The sequence below is a fragment of the Oreochromis aureus genome, linkage group 3, assembly GCF_013358895.1.
Source record: "Oreochromis aureus strain Israel breed Guangdong linkage group 3, ZZ_aureus, whole genome shotgun sequence".
NCBI lineage: Eukaryota > Metazoa > Chordata > Actinopteri > Cichliformes > Cichlidae > Oreochromis > Oreochromis aureus.
Genome location: NC_052944.1, coordinates 69,126,458 through 69,142,044, shown reverse-complemented (window position 1 = coordinate 69,142,044; position 15,587 = coordinate 69,126,458). Strand labels below are relative to the sequence as shown.

General features: G+C 39.8%; 2 protein-coding genes across 2 annotated transcripts in view; one reads left to right on the top strand and one right to left on the bottom strand.

Moving 5' to 3' along the window:
- LOC116328673 (protein NLRC3-like) overlaps window positions 1–15,587 on the top strand; it is a 32,467-nt gene that overhangs the window by 16,270 nt on the left and 610 nt on the right. Inside the window, exons 6-10 of the mRNA XM_039608018.1 lie at window positions 5,344–5,480; window positions 5,613–7,422; window positions 8,669–8,839; window positions 9,385–9,558; window positions 10,413–10,441. Of these exons, the coding sequence (XP_039463952.1) occupies window positions 5,344–5,480; window positions 5,613–6,616 (1,141 nt within the window). The 3' untranslated portion in view covers window positions 6,617–7,422; window positions 8,669–8,839; window positions 9,385–9,558; window positions 10,413–10,441. The remainder of the gene's footprint in view (window positions 1–5,343; window positions 5,481–5,612; window positions 7,423–8,668; window positions 8,840–9,384; window positions 9,559–10,412; window positions 10,442–15,587) is intronic.
- Window positions 2,289–4,461, bottom strand: LOC120437435. The gene is made up of 3 exons (XM_039608019.1): window positions 4,182–4,461; window positions 3,884–4,024; window positions 2,289–3,727 (listed from the first exon to the last, which is right to left on the bottom strand). The coding sequence occupies exon 3, from the start codon at window positions 3,654–3,656 to the stop codon at window positions 2,508–2,510; it is 1,149 nt and encodes a 382-aa protein (XP_039463953.1). The 5' UTR covers window positions 3,657–3,727; window positions 3,884–4,024; window positions 4,182–4,461; the 3' UTR covers window positions 2,289–2,507.

Below are 15,587 nucleotides of genomic sequence, written 5' to 3'. Positions count from 1 at the left end.
TGTTTTTCTTATCAGCCTACCTCTCTGACCTGTCTCCCTAATGTGATGTTTGTGTAAAGTGTGTTTGGTCGGAGGGTTCCTTTGTGAGTGCGCATCCGCCAACCAGCATGCTGCCTGCTGTAACCTTCGTGATTAAAAAATGTATTTCTGATTCTGCTAATAGGCTTCATTTAAATACTAGACCAAAAGCTCTTAACTCATACATTTATATATAGGGCTTTGGAGTTGATGTCACACCGCAATGCATTGTGGGACCGCGGCGCCATTTTTGGGGTCTACGAATAAAAAGAGACACTGTGTTGGAACGACGACGACAAGAATCATGCTTAAAAGCAGCTCCAAAGAAAACGGACGGTATAGAGACCGATTGCGTCCAGAGGCGAAGCAGCGGTACTTGAAAAAAAATAGAGTGCATCGCAAATCTGGACCCATATGAAATACGGCAGTGGAGTAAAGACCCAGACGACTTACCGCCACTGTCCTACCCCGATATCTTCACCTATCTTGTTTGTGGAGTAAGCGCCTACACAGTTTCGTAATTACAAGTCACTGGAGGCGCACATACAATTTACAAATGGCTGGGTGCAAGATTTGGCTATTTTCAAGCCGCCAAACTGCGAGTACGTCGTGATTCATACCAAGGTAAGTCGGCTGGAGTGCATTGTCCACCCCCTGCCATAATTAATGTTATACATGTATCATTGAACTGCTAAAATGTTGTTATCCTATTATGTGCCCATAATTGTAAAGTAGATGCAAGCAAACACATTGATAATCAGGCAAATTATTACCTAACGCCAATTTGTGTCCTCCCTGTCTCATTTCATTTATTGTCTTTACATCAACTTTGTCCTTGTATGTTCCAGGTACTGCACTCCCAAAGATTGAATGAACCTGCATTACGGCCATGGGTAATTGTAAGCACCACGGGGAAGGTCGAAGCCGCACACTGCACCTGTATGGCCGGAGTTGCAGAGACCTGCACCCATGTCGCTGCACTGCTGTTTAAAGTGGAGGCAACAGTGCGGATCCGTGGCACAAAGACTGTCACAGATGAATCAGCCTACTGGGTTTTGCCGGGGAACACAACCAAGATACTGCCAGCGGCTGGCCATAACATTGACTTTACATCTTCAGCAGCACAAAAAAAGACTCTTGATGAAAATATAAACGGACCGTCTGTGGTGAAAGGCAGAAGAAGCCGTCCTTCAAAAAGAAAGATTCCTTCTTCTACGTTTGAGGAGTTGTCACCAGTGTTAGACACACTTCAAAAACACAATAAAGCAGTGTGTTTGTCTGGATTGGAGAAATACTACACATCACACACTGTCAAGTCATCCACATTACCACTGTCTCTGGCGTGTTTGCAAAACACAGGAGCAGAGTCCCTTGGCCTTACCGAGCTACAACTGCACTGTGTAAAGTACGAAAACGCAGCAAAAGTTACTGAAGAACAGGCAGAAGCTATTGAGGTACACACAAGACTACAACACAAGAGCCCAGAATGGTATGTTTGGTGTGCTGGGAGAATCACGGCTTCAATGATGCACGCTGTGTGTGCCACCACTGTAGAAAAACCCGCCATTACTGTGGTTAATCGTGTTTGCTATCCTGTGAACTGTGTCTATACTGTGCAAACAACTTGGGGACTGGAGCATGAACCAGACGCTCGCCACGCCTACACCCAGAAAATGTCAGCGTGTCACAAAAACCTACAGGTCTGTATGTGTGGTTTTCTTGTTAACACGGCTTTTCCTGAAGTAAGTAGGTGCATCTCCTGACGGTCTAACCACGTGTGAATGTTGTGGGAAGGGGTGCCTGGAAATTAAATGTCCATTTAAGTAGAGATCTGACAGCATTCAGCAAGCATTGGATGCACATGACAAAGACTTCTGCCTCGAGTTGACAGCAAATGGACTTAACTTGAAGAAGACACACCACTTTTACTCTCAAGTGCAAACACAGGTGTTTGTGTCCAACGCAAAGCACTGCGACCTGGTGGTTTGGACACAAAAAGACATGGCAGTTGTACGCATCTTCCCAGATGTGCACTTCTGGGAATCGCGTTTAAAGAAAGCTCAGGAGTTCTTTCAGAAGGTGTGCCTTCCTGAACTAGTAGGAAAACATTTCTCTATGCGAAATGCAGCCCTGAGTGGTCACAAAGTTTTTCTTTCTGGTGTGTAGTTTTTATGTCAGAAGTGCATTGAAATATGTATAACTTGATTTCAACACTGCAGCACTTACCATGTAACAATTGTCTAAGTGTAAAATAAAGCGTCAAATGCAGATCTTTGTCGTTACCTTGCTTTTATTATAATGTTATTTTAGTGAAACACAGAGTTTAAAGCTATGATAAACAGTCAATTATAGTATACAGATACAGAAATGGTTACATAATGTGATGTCAGTGTGTTCATACAATTACACAAAAAAAAAGGTTTTCCTAGTAGTATTTCTTCACAGACATACTCAAAGTTTTCACAATCATTAATTAACAAGAACAAGTCTCATGTGTGTGGCTTCACTACAACACTGGGGCACATGTTACCCAAAACACAACACACCCGCACAATTTTATCAAGAAAGGTAACGTCTTCACCCTCACATGGAAGAAGAGAACGGATTGGCATGGTGGTATGTAGCATTTTGAACTTATTGCGCAAACTGCCAATTACTCGCTCGACATGGATTCTTAGGTGTGCAATGGCTCGTGTATTTTCAATGTCCTTGGCATCTAGTTGACAGAAGCCCCTTGTAAATGCTGGGATCTTAACCTCCGCACACATCATTCCCACCGCATCTCTGATGTCAAAGCCTCTGTCATCCAAAACTACATCCCCTGGTAACAGCTTGTTAAGTATGCCACATTGCTCTGTGATGTGTTTATCTGATGCACGGCCCCCCCACCCCTTAGAAATGAATGAAATTGCACCTTGGGGAGTAATCCCGATCAGGTATTTCATGGTGTGTGTACCCTTGTAGTGCGAGCACGTTTGAGCACGAGCCTTTAAATTACATGGTCGTTCTGTACGAATTTCAAAACAGTCAACAATGATGGCTACCCGATTTCCAAAAGTTTCCATAAATTGTGGAGGCATTGTTGCTTGCAAACAGTGCCTTTCTGGCCAGTGTACAAGTATTCCTAAGCGGGCATACAAAACGTCAATTGTATCAGCAAAGACAGAAGAAAGAGTTTTGTGGGACACATTGAATAGATAACTAAGATGCTGGACAGGAAGATCAAGTCTAAGTCGCATAAGTGTGAGTAAAAGCATTTGGAAATGCGACAGTTTCTTTGATGCTGGTAGGAAAGCTTTTACATTGTCTAGCACAGACATAAAAATAGCAAAACAAGTAAGACCAGTGTAATATTTCACTTTTTCCGTGTCACCCTGTAAAAAGTTTTCATTCACCTCTGTCTTGTCCAACTGTGATTTAAGCTTTCCGTTCTCCTCCAGCAGCCGGTTTATTTCTGCTCTGCTCTGTACACAGCGCACACAATCATTTGTCGGTCTTTGATCTTCTGTCTGTCTCTCTCTGAGATCAGCGTTTTCTGCATCTGCACCTGTTACCTCTGCTTCTACGTGTCCATCACAAATCTGGCCCTCAGCCAGAATCACAGGGTTGTTATGGTGTTGCTCTTCTGTGGTGTCCATCTCTGGCTGCTCTTCTGTGGTAACTTCTGCTGAGGCTTCACCTTCACACTTTGCTGCTCCATTGTGAAAGCCTGTCCAATACAAAGAGTGCAAATACACAAGGAAATTTTTAAGTGGTTTATACATTAAGGCCGTATGAATACTCAAAAATGTATGTGTTGATTGACGGACACTAAGATCAACTTTTAAAATAAGAGATTGTGATGGGGGGTGCGGTTGTTGTTTACCTCCTACTAGTGCTTTCTTTTGTTCCCGTTGTGTTCGCCTCCTGTGACGGTCTGCATGTCATGTTTGGATTTCGGAGTGCCCCATGTGTAGCGTTGGTACCCAGTCTGGATTTGTTTGATCCATTTCATAGGCAGGCTTCCCTACAGTTGTGCAAAAGAATTAGCGAATCTTCACATAGCACATATGTCTGCAAAGTCACTCCATTCGATGTTTGATCGCATTTTCTATAACTTCCGAGACCACCAACGATAATATTATTCAGCTATAAAGTGTGATATGAACATATTTAGCACTTACCGGAATGAAAATGTCTGGAGCACACCAAGTGATACCGGGAGATGGAACAGAACTTGATATCAGCTCGTCTCACGGCTGCTATCCAGGCTCGACGCCTTCGTTTGGTAACATCCGATACCTGAGCTCCTTGAAATTGCTTCCAGGTTGGGAAAGCATAAAAAGACAACCCAAGCTTATTCCCGTGCCGATCGTAAGATCGAACATTGCAGCCGATCACACAGCAAGTACGAACCATGGTTGTGCTTTTGCTCCTTCGCCCGCCGCTTGCGGTTAGGCCAAAATCCTTTCTACGCCCACCCCCGTGACATCACGCTCCAAAGCCCCATATTACTGACATATTTTTCCACACAAACAACCACTCACACAACAGCTGTGTTGCTGTCTGTTTTGTCATGTGTGTGGTTGGTTTGATGTGAACAAACTCATAGCTCGACTGATAAAGCTGGGTTAACATTAGTTGTTTATCTAGATTTTTGCAACTTCTTAGCCTTATTATTGATTTTAGGATTAGTAAATGCAGATTAAAAATTATAATGTGAATATGAAATGTGTGTATAATATATAATATGTGTGTATAATATGAAATGTGTATGAAATATGTGAAAAAACTATTTAAAACAAATTATTTCATTTTATTAAAAATTAATATGCAGCTGTGGTGCATCTATTTTGCCAACGCGTTCTCACTCCCAAAGCATAATATTTTACACAAGGTGACAAATCGTCAACATATTACGCTTCTGGGCACCCAACAAGTCCCTAAATGACAAGATCGGAAAAATGAGGAAACGAGAACCGTTTGGAATTATTTTGTATATGTTCATTCATTTTACTTAAATTGCTTTGGAAAACATTATTTAATGTCATGGTTAAGGTTAGGCTTAAGTTTATACTTAGGTTAGGGGTTAGGGTTAGGGCTGGAATACATGGCTGGAATATCTATTACCGCTAGACCGTCATTCTACTGGATTTCATCCATAACCCGGTGTGTCTCATAAGAGCACATCGTTCTTCACACCGTGGTGACAAATCATCGGGATGTCACACCTTGGGAATGAGAACGGGCTGATTTTGCAGATTAATTTCTAATTTAATTTAATTTCTTATACTAAACTTCTTATCTTTTTTGGTTTTCTGTAGTCAGGAGAATTTTTTTTCTTAGTTTTCACAGAAAGAAGAGGAGCAATAATGTTTTTGTAGAGAAACCGGTGTCCTGCTGTTTGTTGTGTCAGGATGTCCTGAAGGATTCAACAAAAGACTTCAGTCCCCAGTGTGGAGAAAAATCCAGAACCAGAGCCAGTAAGAGCAGCTGTGCATAAAGACAAAATTTTTCTGTTGATATTTTTTTCTTATTATTCTGTTATCCAGACATTAAAAAGACTGAAAAGTTTTCTTGCTGTCAAATTTCATTTTGTTTAATTCTTTCAACAGACACATGTCTGCAAAAGGTTTTAAATGAGTTAAAGCTCACTCTGCGGAAAAGATATGAACATGTGATTGAAGAAACTGAAAAAACAGGAAGCAGAGCCCTCCTTAGAATGATCTACACTGAGCTCTACATCACAGAGGAGCCAAGTGAAGCAATGAACTACCACCATGAGGTGAGGCAGGTGCAGAGCGCTTCCAAGAAGAAAATCCTCCATGAAACACCAATCAGATCTCAGGACATCTTTAAAACCTTACCTGACCAACAGAGACCCATCAGAGTGGTTCTGACATATGGTGTTGCTGGCGTTGGAAAAACCTTCTTGGTGCAGAAGTTCACTCTGGACTGGGCAGAGGGCTTAGAAAACCAACACATCAGTGCGGTGATTCTGCTTTCATTCAGGGAGCTGAACTTGGTCAGGAATCAGCAGTACAGTCTTCTGGAGCTACTTATTTTTTTTCATCCAACATTGCACAGGGTCACAGCAGAGAAGCTCATTGTTTGTAAACTTTTGTTCATCTTAGATGGCCTGGATGAAAGCAGATTTTTGTTGGATTTCACCAACAGTAAACTAGTGTCTGATGTCACACAGAAGTCAACCATCAGTGAGCTGCTGTCAAATCTCATCGAGGGGAATCTGCTTCCCTCTGCTCTCATCTGGATAACTTCCAGACCTGCAGCAGTCCATCAGATTGCTCCTACATGTCTTGACAGGATGACAGAAGTTCGAGGCTTCACTGACGCTCAGAAGGAGGAGTACTTCAGGAGGAGATTCCGAAATAAAGAGCTGTCAAGCAGAATCATCTCTCACTTGAAGACATCCAGGAGCCTTTACATTATGTGTGGAATTCCAGTTTACTGCTGGATCACTGCTACAGTTCTGGAGCACATGTTGACTACAGAGGAGAGCGCAGAGCTGCCCAAGACCCTGACTGACATGTACTCACACTTCCTACTGGTTCAGACAAAGAAGAAGCAAAAGTACCATGAAGGACAAGAGATGAGATGAATAGAGCTCACCAGAACTGACAGGGAAGTTCTTCTGAAGCTGGGGAGGCTAGCATTTGAACATCTGCAGAAAAAGAACATCCTGTTCTACCAAGAAGACTTGGAGCAGTGTGGTCTGGATGTCACAGAGGCCTCTGTGTACTCTGGAGTTTGTACAGAGATCTTCAAAAGAGAGTCTGTGATCTTCCAGAAACCAGTCTACTGCTTTGTTCATTTGAGCATTCAGGAGTTTCTGGCTGCAATCTACATGTTCCACTGTTACACCAACAGGAAGACAGAGGTGCTGCAGGAGTTCTTTACTGAGGATGATAAAGGAAATAAGATATCTCTGGAAGATATCTCATCTCTGGAAGATTTTCTGAGTAGAGCTGTGGAAGAATACTTGCTTATTCCGAATAGCCACCTGGAACTGTTTGTTCGCTTCCTTAATGGTCTCTCTATGAAATCAAACCAGAGACTCTTAGGAGGTCTGTTGGGTCAGACAGAGAGCAGTCCAGAAATCATCCAGAGAGTTATCAACAAACTGAAGGTGATTAGCTGTCAGGGCAAATGCCCTGACAGATGCATAAATATTCTCCACTGTCTCCTAGAGAATAATGATCTCTCAGTACTTCAAGAGATGCAAGACTTTCTAAAGTCAGACAACAAATCAGAAACGGAACTCTCTGGAATCCAGTGCTCGGCCCTGGCATACATACTGCAGATGTCAGAGGAGGTTTTGGATGAGTTGGATCTGGCGAAGTACAAAACATCAGAGGATGGACGATGGAGACTAGTTCCAGCTATCGTAAACTTCAGAAAGGCTAGGTGAGTCTGATTAGCATTATATATGAGTATTTGTAGTTTAGTAAGTTGTTCTTACTAAAACATACCCATTGTGCTTTATTACACAGTTCTAGTTATTTATTGGAAACATATGTCAATTTAATTTTGTCACAAATCTTGCTGAGAGAGTTCAGTCACTGTGGTGAGTGTGGTGACTGTGAAGGTAATAGGATAACACTGAATGTTGTCACAGTGGTTTACTTCAGCAATAGAAATTTAATCAGTCAAGTAGTTCAGTACAGTCAGTGATAACAATCTATATGTGAAGCTTAATAACGTCACAGTGAGTGATACACAGTGATAAATTAATCATATTAGACTGCCATAAAAGGGACCCAAGCACACAGTGCTTCAAGATCAGTTCTTCTTTATGCAGAAAGTGTTTTAACCAGTTTGCTTTTAGCAGGTTTCCAGCTGCACACTTCAGTTTAGTTCTGTATCACACACAGCTCTGTCCTGTTGTCCACTCCTTTTTCAGGCTCCAACAGCTACTAAGATAGGGAAAGCATGATTAGCATAATGGATGTCATCTTTGACAGCCAGAATTCCTCCATCCCCTGCAGCCTGGCAACAAACCACACCCTGCCACAGAGACAAAGACTGACACTGCAGTCTTTTTAATTGACTTTTAATGATCCCAAGTCCAACATTTTAGCCCTCTGGAGTTGATGTACACAGAAGCACTTCCAAATCAAATGAAAGATTTAAGATGACATGCAAACAAGACACAGTGTCACTACATTTCAAGTGGAGAATTCAAACCTTTTACCAGTTTTTAAATTTAGTTGATAATCAGGATAAATCAGACTTAAATAATTTCCCACATGCTTTTACCTGAATATTGTCGTGTTGTCTGCTACAGGAAGAAATCGTAAAAACTCGATATTCAAGTGCTTTCAAACATAATGTGCTCCTGAGGAAAAACAAAAAACAACAATGAAAAGCATGATATCCACTTGCATCACATCAGCCTTCAAAAATGTCATGTTTCTATATAGTTTTTCCCCAAATTACATGGCATTAGAATTTACAAGATTAAAAAATGACTCATTAAGCATGGTTGTTTCAAAATAAATACGTTTAACATTTTCCTTCCTGATATGTATATTTTTGTGTGTGTGTGTGATTTTAGGTCGAGATTGTTAATGCAGTATGTCAAAATGAAGAAAATAAATATTATATGTCTTCTTATTAATAATATGTTTTTTCAATATGTGTTTCAACACAGACTTCATGATGTTTTTGTCTTTGGGGGTAGCATTGGATCTCTGGCCATAGCACTCACTGCCAATCCCTCACATCTGACTGAGCTGCACCTGAGTTCAGTCAGCCTGGGGGAATATGCAGAAGATCTTTTTACTCATCTGGGACATCCAAACTGTAGACTGGAGACACTTAGGTCAGTTAACTGAAACTGAATCTGTTGTTATTTATAAAGGTATTTAAATAAAATTATACCAAGAATATATCCCTCTATAGCCCAACTACAGTACTTTTGTCTTCTTGAGCAGTGTATGGACACACACACACACACACACACACACACACACACACACACACACACACACACACACACACACACACACACACACACGATCTACTCACTGTTTTCATATTCATAAAACAAATTATTTTAGGAGTCTCCAGATGTTTCCAAATATCATGAAAAATTCTGCAAGTACATTTAGACTATTTAAAAATGTTTTAAATTACTGCTTGAACAAAACACAGAAAATTTTCTACCAAACTGGAGGTTGGTTAATTTTAATCAGAGAGGTGATTCTGTTGCTATGTGCGTGTTTTTTCTGCATGTTTGCACATGAAAATAATCTGTAGTTTGCATTGGTCTGTAGTCAATAGTCGATTAGATGTTCACTTGTTTTCTCATAAGAGAATGGTGATGTAATAAAAGAATACTTTGTAATTCACATGATTTTTGTTTAGAATTGAGAACAGTACTTTGTCAGAGAACAACTGTGCTGCTCTGCTCAGTGCTCTGAAGTCCAACCCCCCCTATCTGAAACATCTGGATCTAATAAGATGCAACCTGGAGGGCTCAGGGATGAAACAGCTGTATGATTACCTGGAGACTCCACACTGTAAAATACAGTTTAAAAGGTCAGTTCACCTGACTTAGATTATAAAGGAAAAATATTTATTTGGTTTCTGTTTATCAGTGTGTCTGCAGAACAAACAATCACACATACAAAGAGAATAAGGATGTGTGTAGAAGGCTGACTATGTGATGGTCCACAGTAACAAAAGAACAAAGTTGCTCTTCATTTTAGAGAAAAAAGCTTAAAAGCTTTCGTATGGTAACGTTGAACTGCATATTTAAAGGTCTCGTGTCCAACATGTCCTCAGAATCTTTATTTCGGGCTTCTGTTCAAAACAACACAGAGATATATTTTTAACCATGTCTGCATACCTCTAGTTAGAAACACCATCTTTGGATTGAAGTCAAACTGGAATGGCCTCTACACCCACCTCTTTCTGTGGAAAACACTCAACAGGAGCAGAGCAGCTCTTTCTGTTATGTCTGAATTTGACACTGCCATTGCTTCTAACGGCAAATGCACCACATGTACATCAATATTTTAGCCATTATGTTCTCAGAATCAGAAATGGAAAATGGATTCTTGAAAACAGATGAACTGTGAATTTATCTGTATCAAAATTAATTATGATAGGAAATATTATATTATTTCTCTCACATTCACAATAGTAAGCTGCTCACTTTCACAGGTTACACCAAGAGACACTGACTGATCAGTAATAGCATTTTAACACAAAAATGATATTATTACCAATACAAATCTTGGATGCACTTATACAAAAAAAAAAAAAAAACATTGAAATTGACTATGACTTTTTTAGTGTGTTTTTTTTTTTTGTTAACTTTGTTAACAAAAAGATTTAACAATTCTTTTTTTGCTGCCTCTTTTTGGTCCTGTCTCATTGTGTTCCTGCAGAGTGACTTCGGTTTAGATATTGCACTGTGGTGAGTATTATTCAGATATTTTAATGTGATTAATTTATGCATTACACTGGTCATTTCCAGATTATTAAAGAGAATTTTAAGTTAAATCATTGTATTATAGATAATGTTACAATATCTAATATATAATTAAAACCTTACATTGATGTGCATGTCTGTGGATGTACTCAAATCTTTTGAAGACTGGCTTGCTTTAGCTGATCTATGAAGAGTTTCAGTATTGGATGAGTTTACCTCAAAAGGCTTCATTCTTTGCATTAAAATTTTAATCTAATTATTGATCCGCTGATTCAAGATTCACAGAGTTTATTGTCATATTGTACAAAGAAAAGCATTTCTCTGTGCAATAAAATTCTTTCTTTGCTTTCCACACACAGATACCTGGTTAATATATACAAACAGAACAAGATAAAATACAAATAGCATAAGTAAATTAATGAAGACAAAATTTAAGTGTGAAATAGATGTGCAAAAAAAGATATAATCTTACTATGCAAGATGACCTTACATGCAAAATTATTACTTTTAAAATAGTTCATCTATTCAAGAGTCTGATAGCAGTGGAGAAGAAGTAGTTGTTGAGTCTGTATGTTCTAGATTTCACATTTCTGAGCCTTTGTCCCGAGGGCAGAAGAGTGCACAGTCTAAGTTGGGGGTGTGTGGAGTCTTTGAGGATGGAGGCAGCTCTCCTCTGGACTCTCTCTCTCTACAGAGAGGGCAGCAGGGTGCTTATGATCTTCTCTGCAGTTGTTATCTGCAGGCATTTGTGGTCCATGGCTGCAGTGGTGCCATACCATGCAGTGATGCAGCTGGTTAACGTCCTGTCTACAATGTAGCTGTAGAACCCGATGAGCTGTCTTAGGTATTACAGACACCTAAAATAAAATTTAGAGTAGAATAATATGTAAACATTTGATCATTAAATACATTTTTACCCATGTCTCACACAAACATACATAAAATTCAATTCAATTCAATTTTATTTATATAGCGCCAAATCACAACAAAAGTCGCCTCAAGGCGCTTCATAGGTACAGAGAAAAACCCAACAATCATATGACCCCCTATGAGCAAGCACTTTGGCGACAGTGGGAAGGAAAACTCCCTTTAACAGGAAGAAACCTCCGGCAGAACCAGGCTCAGGGAGGGGCGGGGCCATCTGCTGCGACCGGTTGGGGTGAGAGAAGGAAAACAGGATAAAGACATGCTGTGGAAGAGAGACAGAGATTAATAACAGATATGATTCAATGCAGAGAGGTCTATTAACACATAGTGAGTGAGAAAGGTGACTGGAAAGGAAAAACTCAATGCATCATGGGAATCCCCGGCAGCTCACGTCTATTGCAGCATAACTAAGGGAGGATTCAGGGTCACCTGGTCCAGCCCTAACTATATGCTTTAGCAAAAGGAAAGTTTTAAGCCTAATCTTGAAAGTAGAGATAGTGTCTGTCTCCGAATCCAAACTGGAAGCTGGTTCCACAGAAGAGGGCATGAAAACTGAAGGCTCTGCCTCCCATTCTACTTTTAAATACTCTAGGAACAACAAGTAGGCCTGCAGAGCGAGAGCGAAGTGCTCTAATAGGGTGATATGGTACTACAAGGTCATTAAGATAAGATGGGGCCTGATTATTTAAGACCTTGTATGTGAAGAGCAGGATTTTGAATTCAATTCTGGATTTAACAGGAAGCCAAAGAAGGGAAGCCAAAACAGGAGAAATATGCTCTCTCTTTCTAGTCCCTGTCAGGACTCTTGCTGCAGCATTTTGGATTAGCTGAAGGCTTTTCAGGGAGTTTTTAGGACATCCTTATAATAATTAATTACAGTAGTTCAGCCTGGAAGTAATGAATGCATGAACTAGTTTTTCAGCGTCACTCTGAGACAGGATATTTCTAATTTTAGAGATGTTGCACAAATGGAAGAAAGCAGTCTTACATATTTGTTTAATATGTGCATTGAAGGACATGTCCTGGTCAAAAATGACTCCAAGGTTCCTCACAGCATTACTGGAGGCCAAGGTAATGCCATCCAGAGTAAGAATCTGCTTAGATACCATATTTCTAAGATTTTCAGAGCCGAGTACAATAACCTCAGTTTTATCTGAATTAACAAGCAGAAAGTTAGCGGCTATCCAGGTCTTTATGTCTTTAAGACATTCCTGCAGTTTAACTAATTCAGGGGTCGGCAACCCGTGGCTCCGGAGCCGCATGCGGCTCTTTAGTCTTTATTTTGCGGCTCCAGGTGGTTTGGGAAAATAAATTAGAAGTATTTAGCTGAAGTGCATTTTATTTGTGCTTAGTTCTTTTTTAAACTTGTAGTTCTAAATTGGAAGATTATTGTGATTTTGAAATATAAAAATACAATTATATCTTATTATTGTTTCATCGCTCAAAATAAGCGTCACACTCGCGGAAGCCGGTATACCCGCCGAAACCCCGTGCATTTATCGAGACTTTCGACCCCAGGTAGGCCAATTATGGATCTTCGGATCCACATTATGTCAACAGCTGTTCTCCACTGTGAACTCTGTTAAAAACAAACACCGCTCACGCCTCATAAGTGACAGCTTACAGTCCTGGGTAAAGATGAAAGCCCCGATTTGCAGACGCTGTGCGCAGAGGTTCGGGACCATAAGTCTTATTGTAAACATATCACGGCAGACCAGACGATGTTTGCATGAACATGATTTTCAGCATCTCTTTATTTGACCACTTTTCACTCACGGTTGCTGTACGCATACAGCCGGCTGTAGCTTTTCAGCTCACAGCCCGACAACACAGCAGCAGAGAGAGCACAGACTTTAAGGCGGCGAGGCATGATTGCGGGTGCCGCTCAGGTGCGTCCGACTCCCATGCAGCGGCACTGCAGACCATGCCCCGCCACACACATTAACCAGGTAAAAACATATATTTAGGCAGAATTTTGCAAATATCTATTCTTTTTTTTTTTTTTTACAGCATAGTGCTTTTTTTCCAATTACTTTTTAAAAGTCAGGTCAAGGCTCCAAAAGCCTTGACCTGAAAAAGGGTATGACTCACAACAGTTTTTGTTTGCTACATGGATCATTTTAGTTCAGCTGGGTTTCTTTCCTTTTGTTATATTTCTTTAAGAGTTCAAAATGTGTTATTTACATAAATAAAATGTAATTTTCTCCGTAGCACTTCATGGATTTCATAAGCAACACACCTTAGTTGCTCTGTGGATTCTTTTAAAAAGCAGTTAAAAACTTTTCTGTTCAAAGAAGCCTTTTGTTGATCTACGTATTTTATATTCTTTACATTATTTACATTTGATCTTTTACATTGTGTATAATGTCTATTGATTGTATTGTTTATTTTAATATTTGTGTACAGCGCTTTGTGACTGCCTGTCTGTGAAAAGTGCTTAATAAATAAACTTTACTTACTTACTTTAGTTGTTCACACAAAGCATAAAGGTAAAAAACAATATATAGTGTTATCTTCATTTTAGATTTCAAAAAAGTATTTGCGGCTCCCAGTGGGTTTTTTTTGCGTGGAAACTGGGTCCAAGTGGCTCTTTGGGTGTTAAAGGTTGCAGACCCCTGAACTAATTGGTGTGTGTTATCTGGCTTCACAGATAGAGCTGGGTGTCATCTGCATAGCAGTGAAAATTTATGCTATGTCTTCTAATGATACTGCCTAAGGGAAGCATGTATAATGTAAACAGAATTGGTCCTAGCACTGAACCCTGTGGAACTCCATAATTGACCTTAGTGTGTGAAGAGGACTCTCCATTTACATGTACAAATTGGAGTTTATTAGATAGATATGATACAAACCACTGCAGCACAGTACCTGTAATACCCACAGCATGTTCTAATCGCTCTAATAGGATATTATGGTAGACAGTATCGAACGCTGCACTGAGGTCTAGCAGGACAAGCACAGAGATGAGTCCACTGTCAGAGGCCATAAGAAGATCATTTGTAACCTTCACTAAAGCTGTTTCTGTGCTGTGATGAGCTCTGAAACCTGACTGAAACTCTTCAAATAAGCCTTTCCTCTGCAGATGATCTGTTAGCTGTTTGACAACTACTCTTTCAAGGATTTTTGATATGAAAGGAAGGTTGGAGATTGGCCTATAATTAGCTAAGACTGCTGGGTCTAGAGATGGCTTTTTGAGTAAAGGTTTAACTACAGCCAGCTTGAAGGCCTGTGGTACATAGCCGATTATTAGAGATAGGTTGATCATATTTAAGATTGAAGAATTAATTAATGGCAGGACTTCTTTGAGCAGTTTTGTAGGAATGGGGTCTAAAAGACACGTTGATGGTTTGGAGGAATTAATTATTGAAGTTAACTCAGAAAGATCAATTGGAGAAAAAGAGTCTAACTTAACATCAATGGTACTAAAAGTAGCTGTAGATAATGATGTGAGATGATTATTGGTAATTTTTTCTCTAATGATAAAAATTTTATTTGTGAAGAAGTTCATGAAGTCATTACTAGTTAACGTTAAAGGGATTGTTGGCTCAGTAGAGCTCTGACTTTTTGTCAGCCTAGCTACAGTGCTGAAGAGAAACCTGGGGTTGTTCTTATTTTCTTCAATCAGTGACGAATAGTAAGATGTTCTGACTTTTCGGAGGGCTTTCTTATAAAGCAGCTAACTATTTCTCCAGGCTAAATAATGATCCTCTAAATTTGTGACACGCCATTTCCTCTCCAGCTTACGAGTCATCTGCTTTAGACTACGTGTTTGAGAATTATACCACGGAGTCAGGTACTTCTGATTTGAGGCCTTAGTTTTCACAGGAGCTACAGTATCCAGAGTCATACGTAGTGGTAAAATTATGGAGGTAAAATTATTAACAAGATAATCGACCTCTGTTGAAGTAGCGTTCAGACAGCTGCTCTGCTCTATGTTGGTACAGGGCATTGAAGATGATAACAGTGGGTGGATTATATTCTTAAACTTATTTACAGCACTTTCAGAAAGACATCTACTGTGATAAAGTCTACTCTCCACTGCTGTGTAATCAATTATTGTAAATGTAAATGTTATCAGGAAATGATCAGACAGGAGAGGGTTTTCAGGAAACACTGTTACATGTTCAGTTTGAATCACTTTCTTTCATGATTCAGCAAAATGTTGGATGTCTATTTATTTTCAAAGTTAAAATGGAAATCTGCT